Here is a 16,446-nt window from a genome sequence, read left to right as displayed (position 1 = left end):
CATCAGGCCAACTACCTTGTTCAGGTTGCCAAACTCGGGGAGCCTTGTCGTGACATCAAACACCCAGGCGAGTGATGAGCATTTCATCACATCCGGACCTCAGGCAGGTAGGGCAGGCTTTGGGAAGTCGGGAGGTGTGTTGACATAGCTGGTCCATTAAGATTCTAGTCAACGGTTACACCCACGGTGTTAAAGGTTGGAGGGTTGATTGAGGTGAGGCTGTTGAAGATCAAGCAGAGATGGCTAGCCCTTCGCTTGTTTAAATGCTCATTATCTATCCCCCATGTACCGTGAAAGTTACCTGTCACTTGTCAATCCACATCTGGATTTGATCCAGGTCCAGCAGAGATTGCTTCTTTATGACCTCGAGTTGTGAAAAACCAGAGTAAAAAATGGAAATCTTTCTTATTCGTTTTAAAACATTTGATTCTATCTAGAACCTCCTTGTAAGTGATTTCAAAGTTTATTCAGTTTGGTTCTAGTAACTTCTGTGATGGTGATGTCTCAAACACTTACAGACAGGGATTAATTTCTCCATATGTTCAATATTTGTACTTCATCTTCAGTCAGCAGAAGCCTGCATTGTGGATTGAAATGCTGGAATGGCAACGGGGCCCCGTAACCTTATGACTCAAGAGTCGATAATGATAGTAAACTGAGGCAGGAATACATGTTGCTCTAGTTTCATTCACAAGGAGGATTACTTGCTGTTTGGTCTGTTCACCCTCCAGTTTAATACGGTCTCCGTGTAGCTTGGTTTAATACCTCTTCACACCAGCAGGTGGCATGACTTTCTCAATATTTGCTTCCACAGGAGCACAGCTAACCCTTTAGCTCCTGAATGAGATGTTGCTCATACAATCCAAGATGGAGCACAAACCCGAGCAAACATCCTCTGATGTCACTGCAGATCACATGATGTACCGCCAGCAGGGGTGTATTCTCTGCGACACAACTATCACCAACCTGCTTCTCATCCAGCTCAGCCCACCTACAGCTGGTCCTTATCACTGAGGCCCACGTTCATCTCTCCTGCTGCTCTGGCATCTTCACTTCCTGTGAGCACCCCACTTTGATCCTCTCATCTCCCCTTCACAACCCATGTTCTCCGACAGCAGTATTGAGTTTCTCACTGAGACACCTTCCCTCCTTTCTACTGAGCGACTCCTAATGTTCGGGGATTCAATCTCCAGCTCAACTCCATTTGCAGCTCTGGGTTCAATGCGTCTGCCCTCCCCAGGCCGCTCCTTCAATTACAAACACTCCCAACAAGATAAACGCAGATGACTGCGGACGCTGGAATCTGAAACAAAACCAGAAAATACTGCACAATTGCAGCAGGTCAGGCAACACCTGTAGAGAGAGAAGGGAGCTAATGTTTCAAGTCTGGGTGACTCTTTGTCAAAGCTGGGTACAGCACGTTCAGTCTCAGAGAAGGAAAGGTCAAAGGGTATGGTGTGTTCACGGCAAGGGCTGGGGGTTAGAAACAATGGGATCGGAGGGATGGGAAGTGGTTGAGTGTCCTGGATGACCGTTGGTATCGACGAGTTGTTGGGGCTTGTGTTCTAAAACACCTGAAAGGACGAGAAAAAGTCTTTTGTGAAGGCATCAGATGATATGAAGATTGAAATGAAATTGTGGACAGCTTTCAGATAGGGTGAGTGGACACCGCTCGAGAGAGAGATATCAAGTGCGTGCACATGGCGCTGAGCGTGGATCTCAGGATGCGGCAAGAACAGCAATCCAAGGAACATTGCATGTCCTGGAGATACCTGTAATCCTGGGTGGATTCAAAACATGAGGGGTGGAACTTGAGTTGGAATCCATGTGTGGGATAAATCCGAGACGAAAACAATTGCTGAGGAAGGAAACATGACTGAAAGCGAGTTTTGGTAACACCTTGTCAAACACCAAGAGGGAACTGGAAAGCAAGGAAGGTGAACAGGGCAAAACAGACAAACAGGAATCCCGTCGGGAGAAGAGCAGGACTCCTTCAGCGAAGACATTCCTGGCTGAGAAATGGCGGTGAATTTAAGAGGAAGATAAAAGAAAATTACTCCGGATGCTGGAATCTGAAACAAAAACTGAATATACTGGACAACCACAGCAGGACCGACAGCATCTGTGGAGTGAGTAGGGAGATAAAATTTCAAGCCTGGATGACTCTTTTGTCAAAACCTTGGCCATTCCTTCGGCCTTGCCGTCCTCTGTGACCTCTTTCTTCACATTCCTTTAATTACTGACAAGGGCACTCAGTTATCCCCATAGAACCCCATGTCCTTCTGCAACCATTAAAGTAAATTTACCCCCGGCATACTGACAGCTGCCATTCCAAAGCCCCAGTTGCTGAACTGTTGGGGTTCCATTAGTCACCATCCTTCTGTAATTGTGGGTTTGTGTGAGCAACCCTCTTACTTTCACCTCTAATATCTGTGTCCCCAGCAAGACATTTATTCCCCGCTATCTCGGTTCATTCCTGGTATGGACCCCACATTGTCCCCCTCAACTGCAAGGATTGAAGAAGTGACTGTCTCTGGTATACAACTGGTTTAACCAACCATCTCCAGATCTGATTGGAACACAGCAATGTTATTAGCCCTTGCTCTCCTCTGCCACTACTGCCCACCAGTCCCAGATTATCCTGTGGCAGCAGAGATGACCCTTTTTCACTTCTTTACATTATTATTGACAGTTTCTTCAATTCCTCCCTCCACCCGAACCAAATATAATACATGTGAGGAACTCAAGTCTTCTTTGTCACTATGATTGTTCTGCTCTCTCTGCTACATTCTCCCCCTTCCCTTTTCCCATGACTTCGCCTGCCCAAGCCCTGAACCCACATCTCCCTCCATTTGTTCTCCTATTTAGTCTCCTGTCCTCGCCGAGCTCACCTTGGCCGTGAGACCTGCCTCCTCCCCTTTGACCCCATTCCCACCAGTTGGTGACCATCAGCTTCCTTTCCTCACCTCTATGACTGGCAGCATAAATGGTTCTCCCTCCTCAGCTTCTGCACTCCTCGTTCTCAAAACAGCTGCACGAGTCCCAATTCTCTGCAGTTAAACAAAGCCAGTGGCTCCGAGTATGAATTCCAAAATCCATCAATTCCATAAACCTGCCACCAATTCCGCCTGCCTTCCGGCCATTGTCTCAGACTACAATAAACTTTTGACAACTTCAGTATCCTGGTAGATTCTGTGCTATGTTTCTAATCTCATATCCCCTCCATCACAAAGAATTACGACTTCTATCTCTGTACCATCTCCTACCTCTGCTCCAACCTTATCTGCTGCTGAAATCCAAATCCATGATTTGTTACCTCTAGATTTGAAAATTCCAGTGCGTTCCTGACCCGCCTCTCCCTCCACCCTCCATTTGCTCAACCAAAGTTTTTCTGCCTTTATCTGATCCCGCACTAGGGGCGCGATCTACCGGCCCCGTTCACCACAGGCGCAAATCCCATTATGGCCGCCAAGTCTTATGAGAGGGTCAAAACGGGATTTGCTCCGGTGAGATCTCGGCTTGGCATCTCCCTCCCCTCCCACTCACTGGTGTCATGATCAGATGTGCGCACAATGAGGGCATGACCCTGATTTCCATGCAATTAAATAAATTGTAATATAATTAAAGGGCTTGAAGCCGGAGCATCAGCCCACGACGTATCCTCTCCCAGGTGGCTGACGTCACGCCGGTGCGAATGTGCATCATAAACTATAACAAATAACTTGTTTTCAAAGGCAAAGACCAGATGGAGGCTCTGAGGGTTGAAGGACAAGGCTGACCATTGCCCCCTGTCACTTCCAGGGGGCAGTGCCAACTGGGCGGTGCTGGCGATACATGAAGAGGGCACTGCCAAGTGGGCGCTGGTGGGCGGTGTAACCCGTCTTGGGATTGGGGGGGTGTTCCCCATCTGTGAGGTGGTGGGTAAAGAGGGGAGAGCCATGACGCTGGACTGGGGTGGGGGAGGCGGGGTGATGAATGTGAATGCTGTGAAGGATACTTCGTCCATAACATGGGGGAAGGGGGGAGGGAGGGGTGCCCCCAATACTTCCATGGTGGGGGACAAGCGGGAGAGAGTGGGGAGAGTGCCCCCAATACATCCTTGGTGGGGAGTGGGGGCTGGGGGCAGGCGCCCTGATACTTGTGGGGATGGTCCTCCATGGGGAGGTTGGGGGAAATATACTTTAAGTGCAGATCAGGGCACTCTTTAAATATGCCGCACTGATCTCCGTGGAGCCAGCCTTGCCGCCTATATCAGACCCAGCCTCACCAGAATGATGGGATAAACGACACCCCCCAGATTTTACTAAATTATGCAATTGCTGAGAATTCAAAAGCACTTCATTGGGTGAAAGGTGCCAGGTAAATGTGAGGTTTTGTTCACCTAATTGTCATTCAGTATCGTCCATTGGTAAGTATAAAGGTGTAGGCATCAAATGAGGACGAGTCTGGATTTGGCTGTGATGATCCCACTCCCCAAGGTTAGTATGCCCGGACTTAGCACCAAGGCTCTCACAAGAACAATACGTGCTAGGGTGGCGTATTGGCCGGTGCCTGGTGTCTGTGGAACTGCAGCCCAGCAAGATTCAGGGTAGAAGTGGCCAAAGCACCTGAGAGATGCTGAGAGCGGCAACGTCACATGACTGTTTTATTGATCTTGACACTGCACTGAAGCGCTCAGAAACCAGATGAAGACTGAGAAAAATACTTTAGGAATGAGATACATGTTTGAAAAATAGATCTTTTTGAAACTAATTTTCATTCCTCTGAAGGTTAGGGCTTGCACAGGGTTACAGCTCCATACGAGCTGACAGCCCTCTTTCCCATTTGCTTCTATATGTGGTGTTTGTTTCTAGGATGACATTGTATCATTTCTTCAAGTGGGTATGTCCATAATCTGTGTACATTATCACTAAAGATGTAGATCCCATTTGTCATGTGACAAAGAGGTGGAATGTGTTCGTTGACCAATCAAGACATGTTCGTAACAGGTCTCCAGAAACCTGCACACTACTGCAACCTTCAAACGTAAAGCTCACAACATAGCTTAGCCGTCCTACCTGAGTGACTAGTGAGCTTGTTGTGTTCAAGGATGGAAGGAAACACAACGAGAGGGGATATGAAGAAATGAGAATTCAAGCTGATCCGGCGTGACATCCGCACACAAGCACTTTGCAGCAGGGTAATTGATAATAACAGCAGGAGTTCTGGATGATTTTTCCTTTCCCTGGTGAGTTTAGGACAATCTTGGCAGCCTGCGGTGGCTGGTCCGAGCTGAGGCCAACTAACTGGTGAGCAGATTGCTGGTTGTCGTCGAGTCAGCAAGGTGTGTTCTGTGGTATCCACGGCTTGTGTTTATTAGGAAAAGAAACGAGAGGCAGCCGGACTCAGCGGCTCGCCGAACAGAGCGGTTCCCGACCTCTTCCTTTTTGCGGACCATAGACCGTCATCAATAGCTTTTGCACGCCACACTGTACATAAGCTGCTTTAAACATTATTTTTTACATTGCCTACGGTTGATGGGAGTCAAATTTATACTTCGATGGGTATTAAAAGTGCAGCTATTTCCAATAGTTTATGATGCACTTACATCTCAAGGACTGCAGCAACTCACCACCACCTACTGAAGGGCAACTAGGGATGGGCAATAAATGCTGGCCAAACCAGTGGAGCCCACATCCCGTAAACAAATAAAACAAAAACAAATACATTGCGGATTATATTGGACAAGAATGTGTGTGAAGTAAATTACATTGCGAAGAATAATGTAACATCTATTATGATACTTACGAGGCACGTGTAATTGTATTTGGGGTGTCGGACCCGCAGGGGTTGGAAACGGGCGTGGAGGCAGGTGTTGTAGCCTTCGCCTCGTTGATCGCCCGAAGGCGGATCCTGTTAGGGTGGAGATCAACCTCTGGCGTGGCGGGGGGACTTGCTGGAATTCTTGACGCTTGAAACGGTCAAATTTGAACTGAGGGGAAGGATGGAGGGGTTCTACAATTCATGGGCGTTATTCATGATGCACTTTTGCTAATTGGATTACATAGACCATTAGGGGGAGGGGGGAGCTGGGAGGGTTGGGGGGAGGGGGACTGTGTGTGTTGATGGTGACGATGGGTGATTCCTGATTCCTTTTTGTCATTTGTTTATGTGAACATGCGGACTACTGTTTGGGGGTTTGGTGTGAGGGTGGGATCGTTGTTATTGATATGGGAATTGACATTACATTCGTTACTGATTATTGTTTATTGTTGGGTGTAAATTTGGGAGAAAATGTGAAAAAGGAGGAGAATAAAAATATTTTTTTAAAAAGATATGGCAAGGAGAAGAAACCTGCTGCCTCAACTGCCTTTTTAAAGGTTTGGAAGATGTTAACCCACAGTGTTACTTCAAACTAAACTGCATAAGTAGAACGAGTGGGTAGTGGTTCAAACTTATAAAATACCTTTTCAACGATAGGTTCCAGAATAATACGCAAAGCATAATCGATATGAAGAGGAAACGTCCAGATTAGAGCAGTAAATAAGACCAGGAATCATTCGGAATTCATGACTGAGATTTAGTGCTAGCAATTGTGTTGCCTCCCCTCCGCCCCCCTCCCCGCCGCCCCGCACCAGGTTGGATAACAAGTAGGAATCCCATGTCGCTTCCACGAGGGAGTCCCAACCCCCTTCTAAGTGCCCTGAGGCCTTCCACCCAATCAAGTACCAAGTGGGGCAGAAATCCCACCCCCGGGAGTTGCCGACTAATCAGAAGCCGGCGGAGCTCCACCGCTGGCAGTGCCACTGGGGAGTGGCGGCGGCTGCCGGTAACGCACTAAGGCCCAGCCCGAAGATCGCCGCTGGATGCCTGGACATGGGTGAGTGAGGGATGATCGGGGGCCGGGGGCCTGCCGGAGGAGCAGCAGGGGCTCAGAGGCAAGAATCGGGCATTCCCAGGTCCCCTCTTTCCTGATGCTGGTTCCCGTGATGGGGCGTTGGTCGCCTGTGAACAAGGGGCCCGATTGACATGGTGGCCACCTGCATTCACAATTGTTGGGTTGGGCCCTTCCCGCACCCACCCCCCACCCACTGGGGACAGTTTTCCAGATGCCAGGAACCTGCCCAATTCCCCTATGATGCCACTTCAGTGGGTTCGATTAAATCCAGCTCCATGAGGGGCCTGGACAGAGTAGAGTGAGAAACTGTTCTCATTGGTGTTTAAGGATTGGGGCTTGGGGACGAGAGGTAACTGATTTAATGCGACTGATAAAAGAGGCAACAACGGCGACACGAGGAAAACCTTTTTCACAATGAGAAGTTTGGGTCTGGACGGCACGACCTGAGGCAGAGGGGGAGGCAGGTTCAGGGGCACTCAGAAGGGAACTGGATAATATCTGAAGAGAAGGGAATAAATTTAGAGGGCCACGGGAAAAAGTTCACAAGAGGGGAGGAGTCTTTGTCAATAAGCTTGAAGAGGCACACAGGGAAACTGTTATACAGCTGGGAGTTGTACGGTAACAGAAATGTAAACTTTAGTACGTTTGTGATGAAGTAGCTATGTATATTTAGAGATATACATGTTTGACTATTTAACTGGTTATATATTCCGAATGAAGGACCTGTGAAGTGTAGTCATTGTTGTAATATAGGAGATGCAGTAGCTAATTAACTAATAACAAGTTCCCAAAACCAGCAATGAAATTAATGACCACGGTATTTGTTTTAGGTCTTGGTTGAGGGCTAAATATTAGCTTCTTGGGAGAACTCTCCTGCCCTTCTTTGAAGGGTGCCTTGGGAACTTTCACATTCACCCAAGAGGACAGACAGAGCCTCAATTTAATATCACAGCCCTCAACACTGTACTGAAGTGTCAGCCTAAAGAATGTGTTTAAATCTCTGGAGTGTGACTTCCATCCACAACCTTCAAAAGGCAAGAGTGCTACCAGGGAGTCGCGGTTAACACTTAAAGCCATCAAATCAATCAGTTTTTTTTATAAATGGAAAACAAAAGGGGCCTAAAACCCAGGCTACGTCAATCCGAAATACATCCATTTGCTTCTAAAACTCTAGCTCCCAAGATATTTGCCTACCCAAGCGGCCACGTTCGCCCTTAATATGTTCCACCTTAATTTCTGTAATGGACCACCTTCAAAAAATGGCCGGCTATTTTCAGTCACAAAGCTCCAGTTTGAATCTGAGAGGGTATTGAGAGACAAAAATGGTTATGAGGTGATCCCATATTACTGAAAGAGGGAGCTGTGCAATGCCATCTTCACAATGCTCATACTGCGCTTCTCACTGGAGCTGTGTCAATACAGAAAATATCACAGAGGTGAACCCTGAACAGCATACGATCAGTCGTTTACATGGATAAACGAAATGTTCTAATACAGTGCATTACTTACCAAGTGTCTAAGTTGCACAATGTGTAGTAAGCTGTGAAGGAATGTCGGTGGGTCTGAAAAAAAAAACATACAGACAGATTAATGTATCAATGTGCATTAACTGACAAGTTCAGACCTCTTTATTCCATTAACTGAGTCCAGTGTGTAACATAGTTGCCACAGACAGCAAAAAGGTAAACAGGAAGATTAAGCAGTGTCTAATATTGTCTAGGTGGGTTTAATTTAGTGTTGCTCTGTAAGGAAGGGTAAACTTAAAGTTAGGTTAACGTTAGACAAATATGTTTGCATCTGGGGGGTTTAGTATCAGATAAAACTGTGCTTCTATTGTGGTAAGAGAGGGTTAAGGCATGAAAAGTAAACTAGCTTGGAGAAATATGAAATCATTGCTGAGTAAGCAGGGGCACCTTCAGGGCCAGAATACTTTTTGAGTTTTGTTTAGTTCGATTCATTAGCAGTCAGTTAGAAAGCTAGAGAGGGAACATCTCTCTCAGCCTTGCTAGAATAAAAGCCATACCACAGAATAATGATTCAGAATACAAGTTCAGCAAATTTAAAGAACAGCTCGTTAAGGAAATTAGGGAACTGAAGAGAAGTTTCCAACAAATCTAAAATTAAAGAAACAAAGAGCTGTGTTTGGAAACAGGACACAGTTTATGAAAGTTAAAGTCAGACCTTTGAAGAGAAGAGCTGATATGGTTGGCTACAGCCAAGTGACATATCTGAAGCAATTCTATGGTTTTGTGTCCTTATTTCCAGTGTTTGTAGCAATAGTATTCTGTTGGGGATTGAGTACCTGAGTTTGTGTAAAAGCATTTAAGACAAAGGAAACCTGAAAGGAGAGGGGGAAAACCTTGTGCTGGATTCTTTGGCAAAAGTGGAGTGGAGGCTTTGGAAGGAAATGTGGAAAACCTGGAGTGGATTTTTAATGCAAACAGCTGCTGGAAAGCATTATTTGAAAGAAGATTTTAAAGTGTGTCTTTTTGAGAGTAAAGTTCAGAAACCCTCATGTGACAATCACCTGGGGGAGATTGTGAGAAATCCATGGAAGATTGGTTGAGTGGCATCAACCATTTGGTTTCATAGTTGGGTGTTATCTTTGAAATCCGTACATATTTGTGAAGTTAACAGTGACAGTGGAACACATTCCTGTCTCCACCCCAGGGCAGGAAAGCCTGGGGACTGCCATTCAGTCATGTTGCTAATTGAGGCCCTTAAGTTTCCAATTAATGCTGGTTAACACAACAGTGGGTGGTGAACTTACCATGTAGGGAGCAAAACACTGTTGGGAGTGCTTGCAGGCTCCACACGAGGGCGGTTCCATCGTTCAAAGACACACAGGGCGGGATTCTCCCCTACCCGGGGGGGCGGGGGGTCCCGGCGGGACGGAGTGGCGTGAACAACTCCGGCGTCGGGCCACCCCAAAGGTGCGAAATCCTCCGCACCTTCAGGGGCTAGACCCGCCCCGGAGTGGTTGGCGCCCCGCCGGCCGGCGGGAAAGGGGCTTGGCGCCACGCCAACCGGCGCCGAAGGGCCTCCGCCAGCCGCCGTGAGTTGCCGCATGCGCGGGAGCGCCAGCGTGTGCTGTCGTCATCCCTGCGCATGCGCAGAGTGATTCGCTTCCGCACCGGGAATGGTGGACTGGTACAGCCTCTCGTGCGGAAGGATAGAGTGCCCCCGTGGCACAGGCCCGCCCACGGATTGGTGGACCCCAATCCCGGGCCAGGCCACTGTGGGGGCACCTCCCGGGGCCAGACCCCCCACGTCCCCCAAGAACCCCGGAGGCCGCCCCCGCCGCCAGGTCCCGCCGGTAAGGGACCTACTCCAATTTACGCCGGCGGGACTGGCAAAGAACGGGCGGGACTTCGGCCCATCGCGGGTTTGAGGATTCGGGGTGCCCCGGGGCCCATTGAGTTGCGCCGGTCCCTGCCATTGTCCGAGGTGGGCGGCGTGACTCATGCCTGGCCAAGTTTTGGGGGGGCGGGAGAATTTGGAGGACGTGGGGGCGGGATGCACGCCGACCCCCGGCGATTCTCCGACCCGGCGGGGGGGTCGGAGAATCCCGCCCACATTGTCTGACCCAGGGAACTGGCATTGCGAAGGAAGACCCAGGGAAAGCCATTGCCCTGCTAATGCTGCCTTCTCCAACCCCGGTGACCTGGGCCATGTGTGGGTGTAGTATTGGTAGCAGCCACTGCCTTCCTGATGGCTATGCTTTTTAATAGAGTTGCCAACCTGGCGGGATGGGAGGGAGATATCTGCCCCCTTCTCCTCCCCCCCCCTCATAGGCTCCTAGATCCTTGATCATAGCAGGTATGTCAGTTGCTGGCCTGTCAAGTGGAACAAGACACAGTGGGAATTCTTGAAAAGAGTCAATGTGGGGCTTTCGCAGACAGCAAAGACCTCTGTCACCTCTTCAAGATGCCACCCTGTGGGCATGATTCAGTGACCCCGCTGGGCGCAACGGGTGAATTGCACAAGACCCCTATAGCGGGCTCCGCACAGGCGTCGGGACCGATAGTGAGTTATCCAACTCGCTCAGCCCGGCGCAATCAAGATCTCGCCCTCGCTGGGCAAGATCCAGATCTCCATATTTACAAGTACCTCATGGATCATTTAAATACCTGGTTCCCAGATCCCTGAATACCCCGATTCACCCGGCGCCACAGCTGGGAGAACTTGCCAGGGCGACGTTTAGTACTGGTCCATACAAACATGTGTAACGGCACCTTGGGGGTGGCCCTCAAAGGCCATTGGAGACTTCCATGCTATTAGGGACAGGTTAGGGTGGTACCTTAGCACTCCCCTTGCACCTTTGTACTGCCAGCCTGGCACTCTGGCAGGGCCACCTGGGAACCCACCCTGGCAGTGCCACTATGGCACAGCCAGTGTGCTCGGGTGGCACCACCAGGGACACTGCCAGGGCGCCAGGCTGTCAGTGCCAGGGTACCTGGAGGCCAGCTTGGTACTGCAAGAGTTTGGGGTGGGGGGTTCTTCACAGTTGGAGTGAGCCTGAGGGGGATTCCCAGGGTCCTCGGCAAGGTTGGGGGGTGAGTGGGGCATCGTTGATAAAGCACGGGGGACCTCAAAGTGTCGGGTGGGAGTGGGGAGATCAGGGCTGCCGATAAAAATGGTGCCCGATCTGCTACCAGCCATTCCTGTGGATAAGATCAGCTCACCAGCAGGAAATCCCTCTAAGTTCGGCGTTGGCGGAGAGAAACTCCTGGAAGCCAAATAAAACAGCAAAGTGCAGTTGAATAGCAGGATGTGTCTAGGTGCTGCAGTTGCAGAGAAACACCCTGCTAAGTACGCCCAACAGCAGACTTAATTTTAAGTCCATTGAATCGCACCCTGTATTCTTTACTCTTTTATGGAATGTGGGTGTGGCAGGCAAGGCCAACATTTGTTGCCCATCCCTACTTGCCTCTGAACTGAATATCTCGTCAGACCATTGCAGAAGGCTGTTAAGAGCCACATTTGGGCCCGACCAGGTAAGAATGGCAGATTCCCCTCCGTCACTAGTGAACCGGGTGAATTTTGAATGACCATCAATGGTAGTTTCATGGCCAGCATCACTGAGGCTACCTTTGCGTTCCAGCTTTTAATTAATTAAAGCTCGTTTCCACCGGCTGCCATGGTGGGATTTGAAGCCATGTCCCCAGAGCACTAACCTGGGCCTCCCGATTTCGAGTCCAGTGGCATTACCACGACACCACCATCTTCCTGTGAGAAATTTGCAATTCAACACAGCCAACATGACTGCTGGTTTCATTTGATTCTGCAGGAGGATGGGAAGGCCCCTCCTCCTCCTCCCGTCAGTGCACCGTGGTAACTCACAAATTATTAGAAATTATCATCAACTGAAAGGAAAATGAACCATCTGGAGCTCCTTATTTTTCGCCAGATAGAATCAGTAAAAATAGCAATCAGGAGGCCGCAATCTATTGAGGTTTGCTGGTAGAAACATAACGCATTGTTCTGCAAATATGTGGCATACAGACTGTCAGATGTCGAAATATGTTCTGGATATTGCAGTGATGTAATTAATGGTCAATTTGAGAATAGCTTCGAGTCATCACACTTGGGTCACCTCAAAACTGGGCATGATTTCCAGCTGTTCAAACTAATGCAGACTTTGAAGACTGTTTAAAAGTGAAAACAATGTGCAGAGGGATGGGGAAAAGGCAGGGGGGGGGTGGCACTAAGCCATGCTCGGTAAGTGAGCCGGTGCAGATGCGACGGGCCAAATGGCCTCCTTCTGCCCCGGAACAATTCTGTGATTCTGTGAAAAGGAACTGAGGGGATAGAAAGGAGTGAAATTTGCCAGCGATGCTCATTTATGAATGGTACCATGGCTGTGATTTGAAAGTACAGGCAGTGGTGACAGTTGTGACGAAGACTTATCAACCTGAAATGTGGAAGGGCAAAATGGTCTCCTCTTCCAAGAGCTACTTGGACCAAGTAGAAACAAGAGCAGGGCTTTGTCTTGGAAGTGTTTGGTAGTACAGCTGTAGTTGCCCCTGTTATGGGTATCCACAATATTTAAAGATGGCTTGAAGGCCTGACAGACTTCAACCTTGCTAATAAGATGGAAATGTATGCAAATGAGGTCTAATGATATGCTCGCCATATTTAGGCGTGATCCGGAACTGGTCATCGGGAACAAGTCGGTTAGATAGCAAATTGACTCGCGCCCGGCGCAAATCTGGATTTTGGTCATTCCCGCTATTTAGCTGGCGTGCGCTGATTCTCGCTGGGCGCAATGCGGTGGTTAAATCGCGCCCTATGTTTCAAGGTACATTGCTGGCTAGTAATGGGTTGTTTGTGGGGCTTTTATGCTGGTTTGCAAATGTACTTGTGCATACTGGCAATGTAATTATACTATCAATTATAGCACTGGTATCAATTATACCTTGAGATTCCCAACATAAAAAGAAGATTGAAAATTACACGGCAGATATAATGTCTGGAAAGAACGTAACAATGCCAAGAAATGTACCAGCCAGCTGCTAGTGGGGCTAATGGGATTCACACTTGTCTGACATGTCATCCGCTGCCCACACACAATTTTCCACATCAGCTCCATTTTAACATTATGCTTAAAGTCCTGGATTGGAATTAGAGCTTGCCAAGCTTATTTCACCAATAGAACATGTGTTAATTGCAGAGAACATGTAAAACATTGTAGTTAAAGGCACAAAGACAGAAAATGCTGGCAGCACGGTAGCATTGTGGATAGCACAATTGCTTCACAGCTCCAGGGTCCCAGGTCGATTCCCGGCTTGGGTCACTGTCTGTGCGGAGTCTGCACATCCTCCCCGTGTGTGCGTGGGTTTCCTCCGGGTGCTCCGGTTTCCTCCCACAGTCCAAAGATGTGCGGGTTAGGTGGATTGGCCATGATAAATTGTCTTTAGTGTCCAAAATTGCCCTTAGTGTTGGGTGGGGTTACTGGGTTATGGGGATAGGGTGGAGGTGTTGACCTTGGGTAGGGTGTTCTTTCCAAGAGCCGGTGCAGACTCGATGGGCCGAATGGCCTCCTTCTGCACTGTAAATTCTATGAATCTATGAATCCCAGCAGGTCTGACGGAGAGAGAAGGGAGCTAACGTTTCGAGAGAATGGGGTACGGGGCCAGATTTATACTGTTGTGGGGAGGGGGGGGGGGGGTGAAGCGGTGGGGTTGGATAGGAGGCCAGCGTTAGGTGGAGTTAGACAAAGAAGTCGAGGACAGAAAGACAAAATGAATGTAAATGGGGGTGATTAAGGCTAAGAAGGGTGCAGACAGTGGCATATAAAGAGATTAATGATGGCACACACTAATGAGATGGCATTGCATACAAAACTACCCTTCCTAGGCAAAAACCTGATTGCCTCATCAGAGGAAGAGTTGGGAAGATTTCAAACCACAATCACGCCTCAAGAATCACGTTTACGCCATCTCGCGACATTTAGCGGCCATTACGGGAGCTGCGCCCACATCTAGCGTGGCTGCTAAATCACGGGCCAGGTCTCTTATTTTCTTATCAGTAACATAACCACTACGCTAACTTACCCTCTTGAAGATCAGAACGTTGCTTGTTTTGAATCAGTCGTACTCCTTCACCTCATGAGAACCTCACTATTTTGTGCATGCTTTAGTTATTTCTCCTTTTCATGTTCACCATTACATGAGAGCAAAATTATGTGACAATTGCAATGACCTCCTGCCACTACAGACTGAGAATTTCACATTTATCCTATAAATTATGCTTTTGGTCTTTATCTCCTGTTTAGTATTCACACCCTATTAACAGCTCTGAATGGGTTTTGTTGCAACGTGATATCTGTATCTGCCAAATGCAGTTTCAACTAAATAAAAGTAAGCCACTGAAATGCTCTTATTGCTGTTATTATTAACTGTGTGATGATGTTGCTCAGTTGGGGAGACGAATTTACCATCCCTCACAGCCATGTGTTTATAGATGTGTGAAGAGCATTGTGGATGAAATATTGGAACTGAGCACCAGACATGGAGCTGCACCGCATTAGCACACATGGGGAAACAGTCGCTTCTACTATCCACAATGAAACTACTGTTGTGTTGTTCACCCTGGGGTAACACGGATTGCACACGTTGCAATTAACTGATCCATTCTCTGAAAATGAAATGAAATGAAAATCGCTTATTGTCACATTTAGGCTTCAATGAAGTTACTGTGAAAAGCCCCTAGTCACCACATTCCGGCGCCTGTTTGGGGAGGCTGGAACGGGAATTGAACCCGCGCTGCTGGTCTTGTTCTGCATTACAAGGCTGCTGTCTTAGCCCACTGTGCTAAACCAGACCCCTGACTTTTCGCCAGTTCATGGACTTTGCATGGCTCGATTGCCACTGGCAGGATCATATTTTAAATTTTTAGGAGCTGCTCCCGCAGGGCGTCGGAGTGGACGCCAAACACGATCTGATCCCTGATGATGGAGTCCGCAGTGTCTCCATAGTTGCAGGACTGCGCTAGAATGCGAAGCTGAGTAAGAAATGACTGAAAAGGATCGTCCTTACCCTGAAGGCACTACTGGAATACGTAACGCTCAAAGCTTTTGTTTGTCTCGACCTCGCAGTGACTGTCAAATTTTGCGAGAACAGTCTGGAACTAGGCCTTGTCCTCACTGTCAGAGAAAGTGAGTGAATTGAAGATTTGGATGGCCTGGTTCCCCGCAGTAGACAGCAGCAGGGTGATTTTTCGCACATCGGAGGCACTTTCGAGGCCCGAGGCCTCAAGGTATAAGCTGAATTTTTGCTTGAAGACCTGCCAGTTGACGCTAAGGTTCCCGGAGATGCGGAACTGCGGAGGTGCCTGGATCTTTTCCATGCCACAGTAAGGCAGTTGCTGGTCTTCAGAGAATTTTCAAAGGTAAATTACTCAGAGGCAGTAGCCACTTCTGGTATCATGTCGTGATGTTCACCCTATGGTAACACGGATTGCACATGATGCAATTAACTGATCAAGTATACACCAAACGAAGGCGTTGGGTCAATATAAGATTTATTGAACTCTGGCAACAAAACACAGCTGCCTGTGGGTTGACTCTCTACTACCCGAAGTAAACTATTTTCATTTTCATTTTCATTTCATTTTTCAAACTAAAGCTAATTATCCAGACCAGGCTAGCTCTGATCCGCGTGTTGGAGGTGTTGAATGGTTTGTACACCCTAACTATCACTATAGCTATCACCAGTGGAAAGAGGCAGAGTGCTGATGCCTCGTGCGTTTTATAGGTATAAGAGCCCCTCTGGTGTCCTGTCTTGTGATTGGTCGTGTTCTGTCCCATATATTGATTGGCTCACCTGGGTGTCTGTCACTGCCTGCTTTTACCTCATGATGTGCATGGGTGCATATTATGACAACTACTTGGTTCCATCAGCTATTCTACATTGCTTTGGTCCTTCTACTCAGCTTCTTTTAATAATAATCTTTATTAGTGTCACAAGTAAGCTCACATTAGCACTGCAATGATGTTACTGTGAAATCCCTGATTTGGGGCAACACGGTGGCTCAGTGGTTAGTACTGCTGCCCCACGGCGCTGAGG

At 48.2% G+C, this 16,446-nt stretch overlaps 1 protein-coding gene across 3 annotated transcripts in view; it reads right to left on the bottom strand.

Moving 5' to 3' along the window:
- Positions 1 to 16,446, bottom strand: part of dpp6a (dipeptidyl-peptidase 6a) — a 1,922,242-nt gene that overhangs the window by 612,844 nt on the left and 1,292,952 nt on the right. For all 3 annotated transcript variants that reach the window (XM_072508192.1, XM_072508190.1, XM_072508191.1), the window contains exon 6: positions 8,387 to 8,439. In XM_072508192.1, the coding sequence (XP_072364293.1) occupies positions 8,387 to 8,439 (53 nt within the window). The remainder of the gene's footprint in view (positions 1 to 8,386; positions 8,440 to 16,446) is intronic.

The sequence above is a fragment of the Scyliorhinus torazame genome, chromosome 6, assembly GCF_047496885.1.
Source record: "Scyliorhinus torazame isolate Kashiwa2021f chromosome 6, sScyTor2.1, whole genome shotgun sequence".
Taxonomy (NCBI): domain Eukaryota; kingdom Metazoa; phylum Chordata; class Chondrichthyes; order Carcharhiniformes; family Scyliorhinidae; genus Scyliorhinus; species Scyliorhinus torazame.
Note: the sequence above shows the minus strand (reverse complement) of the source record. Positions and strands in the feature narration are given on the sequence as shown.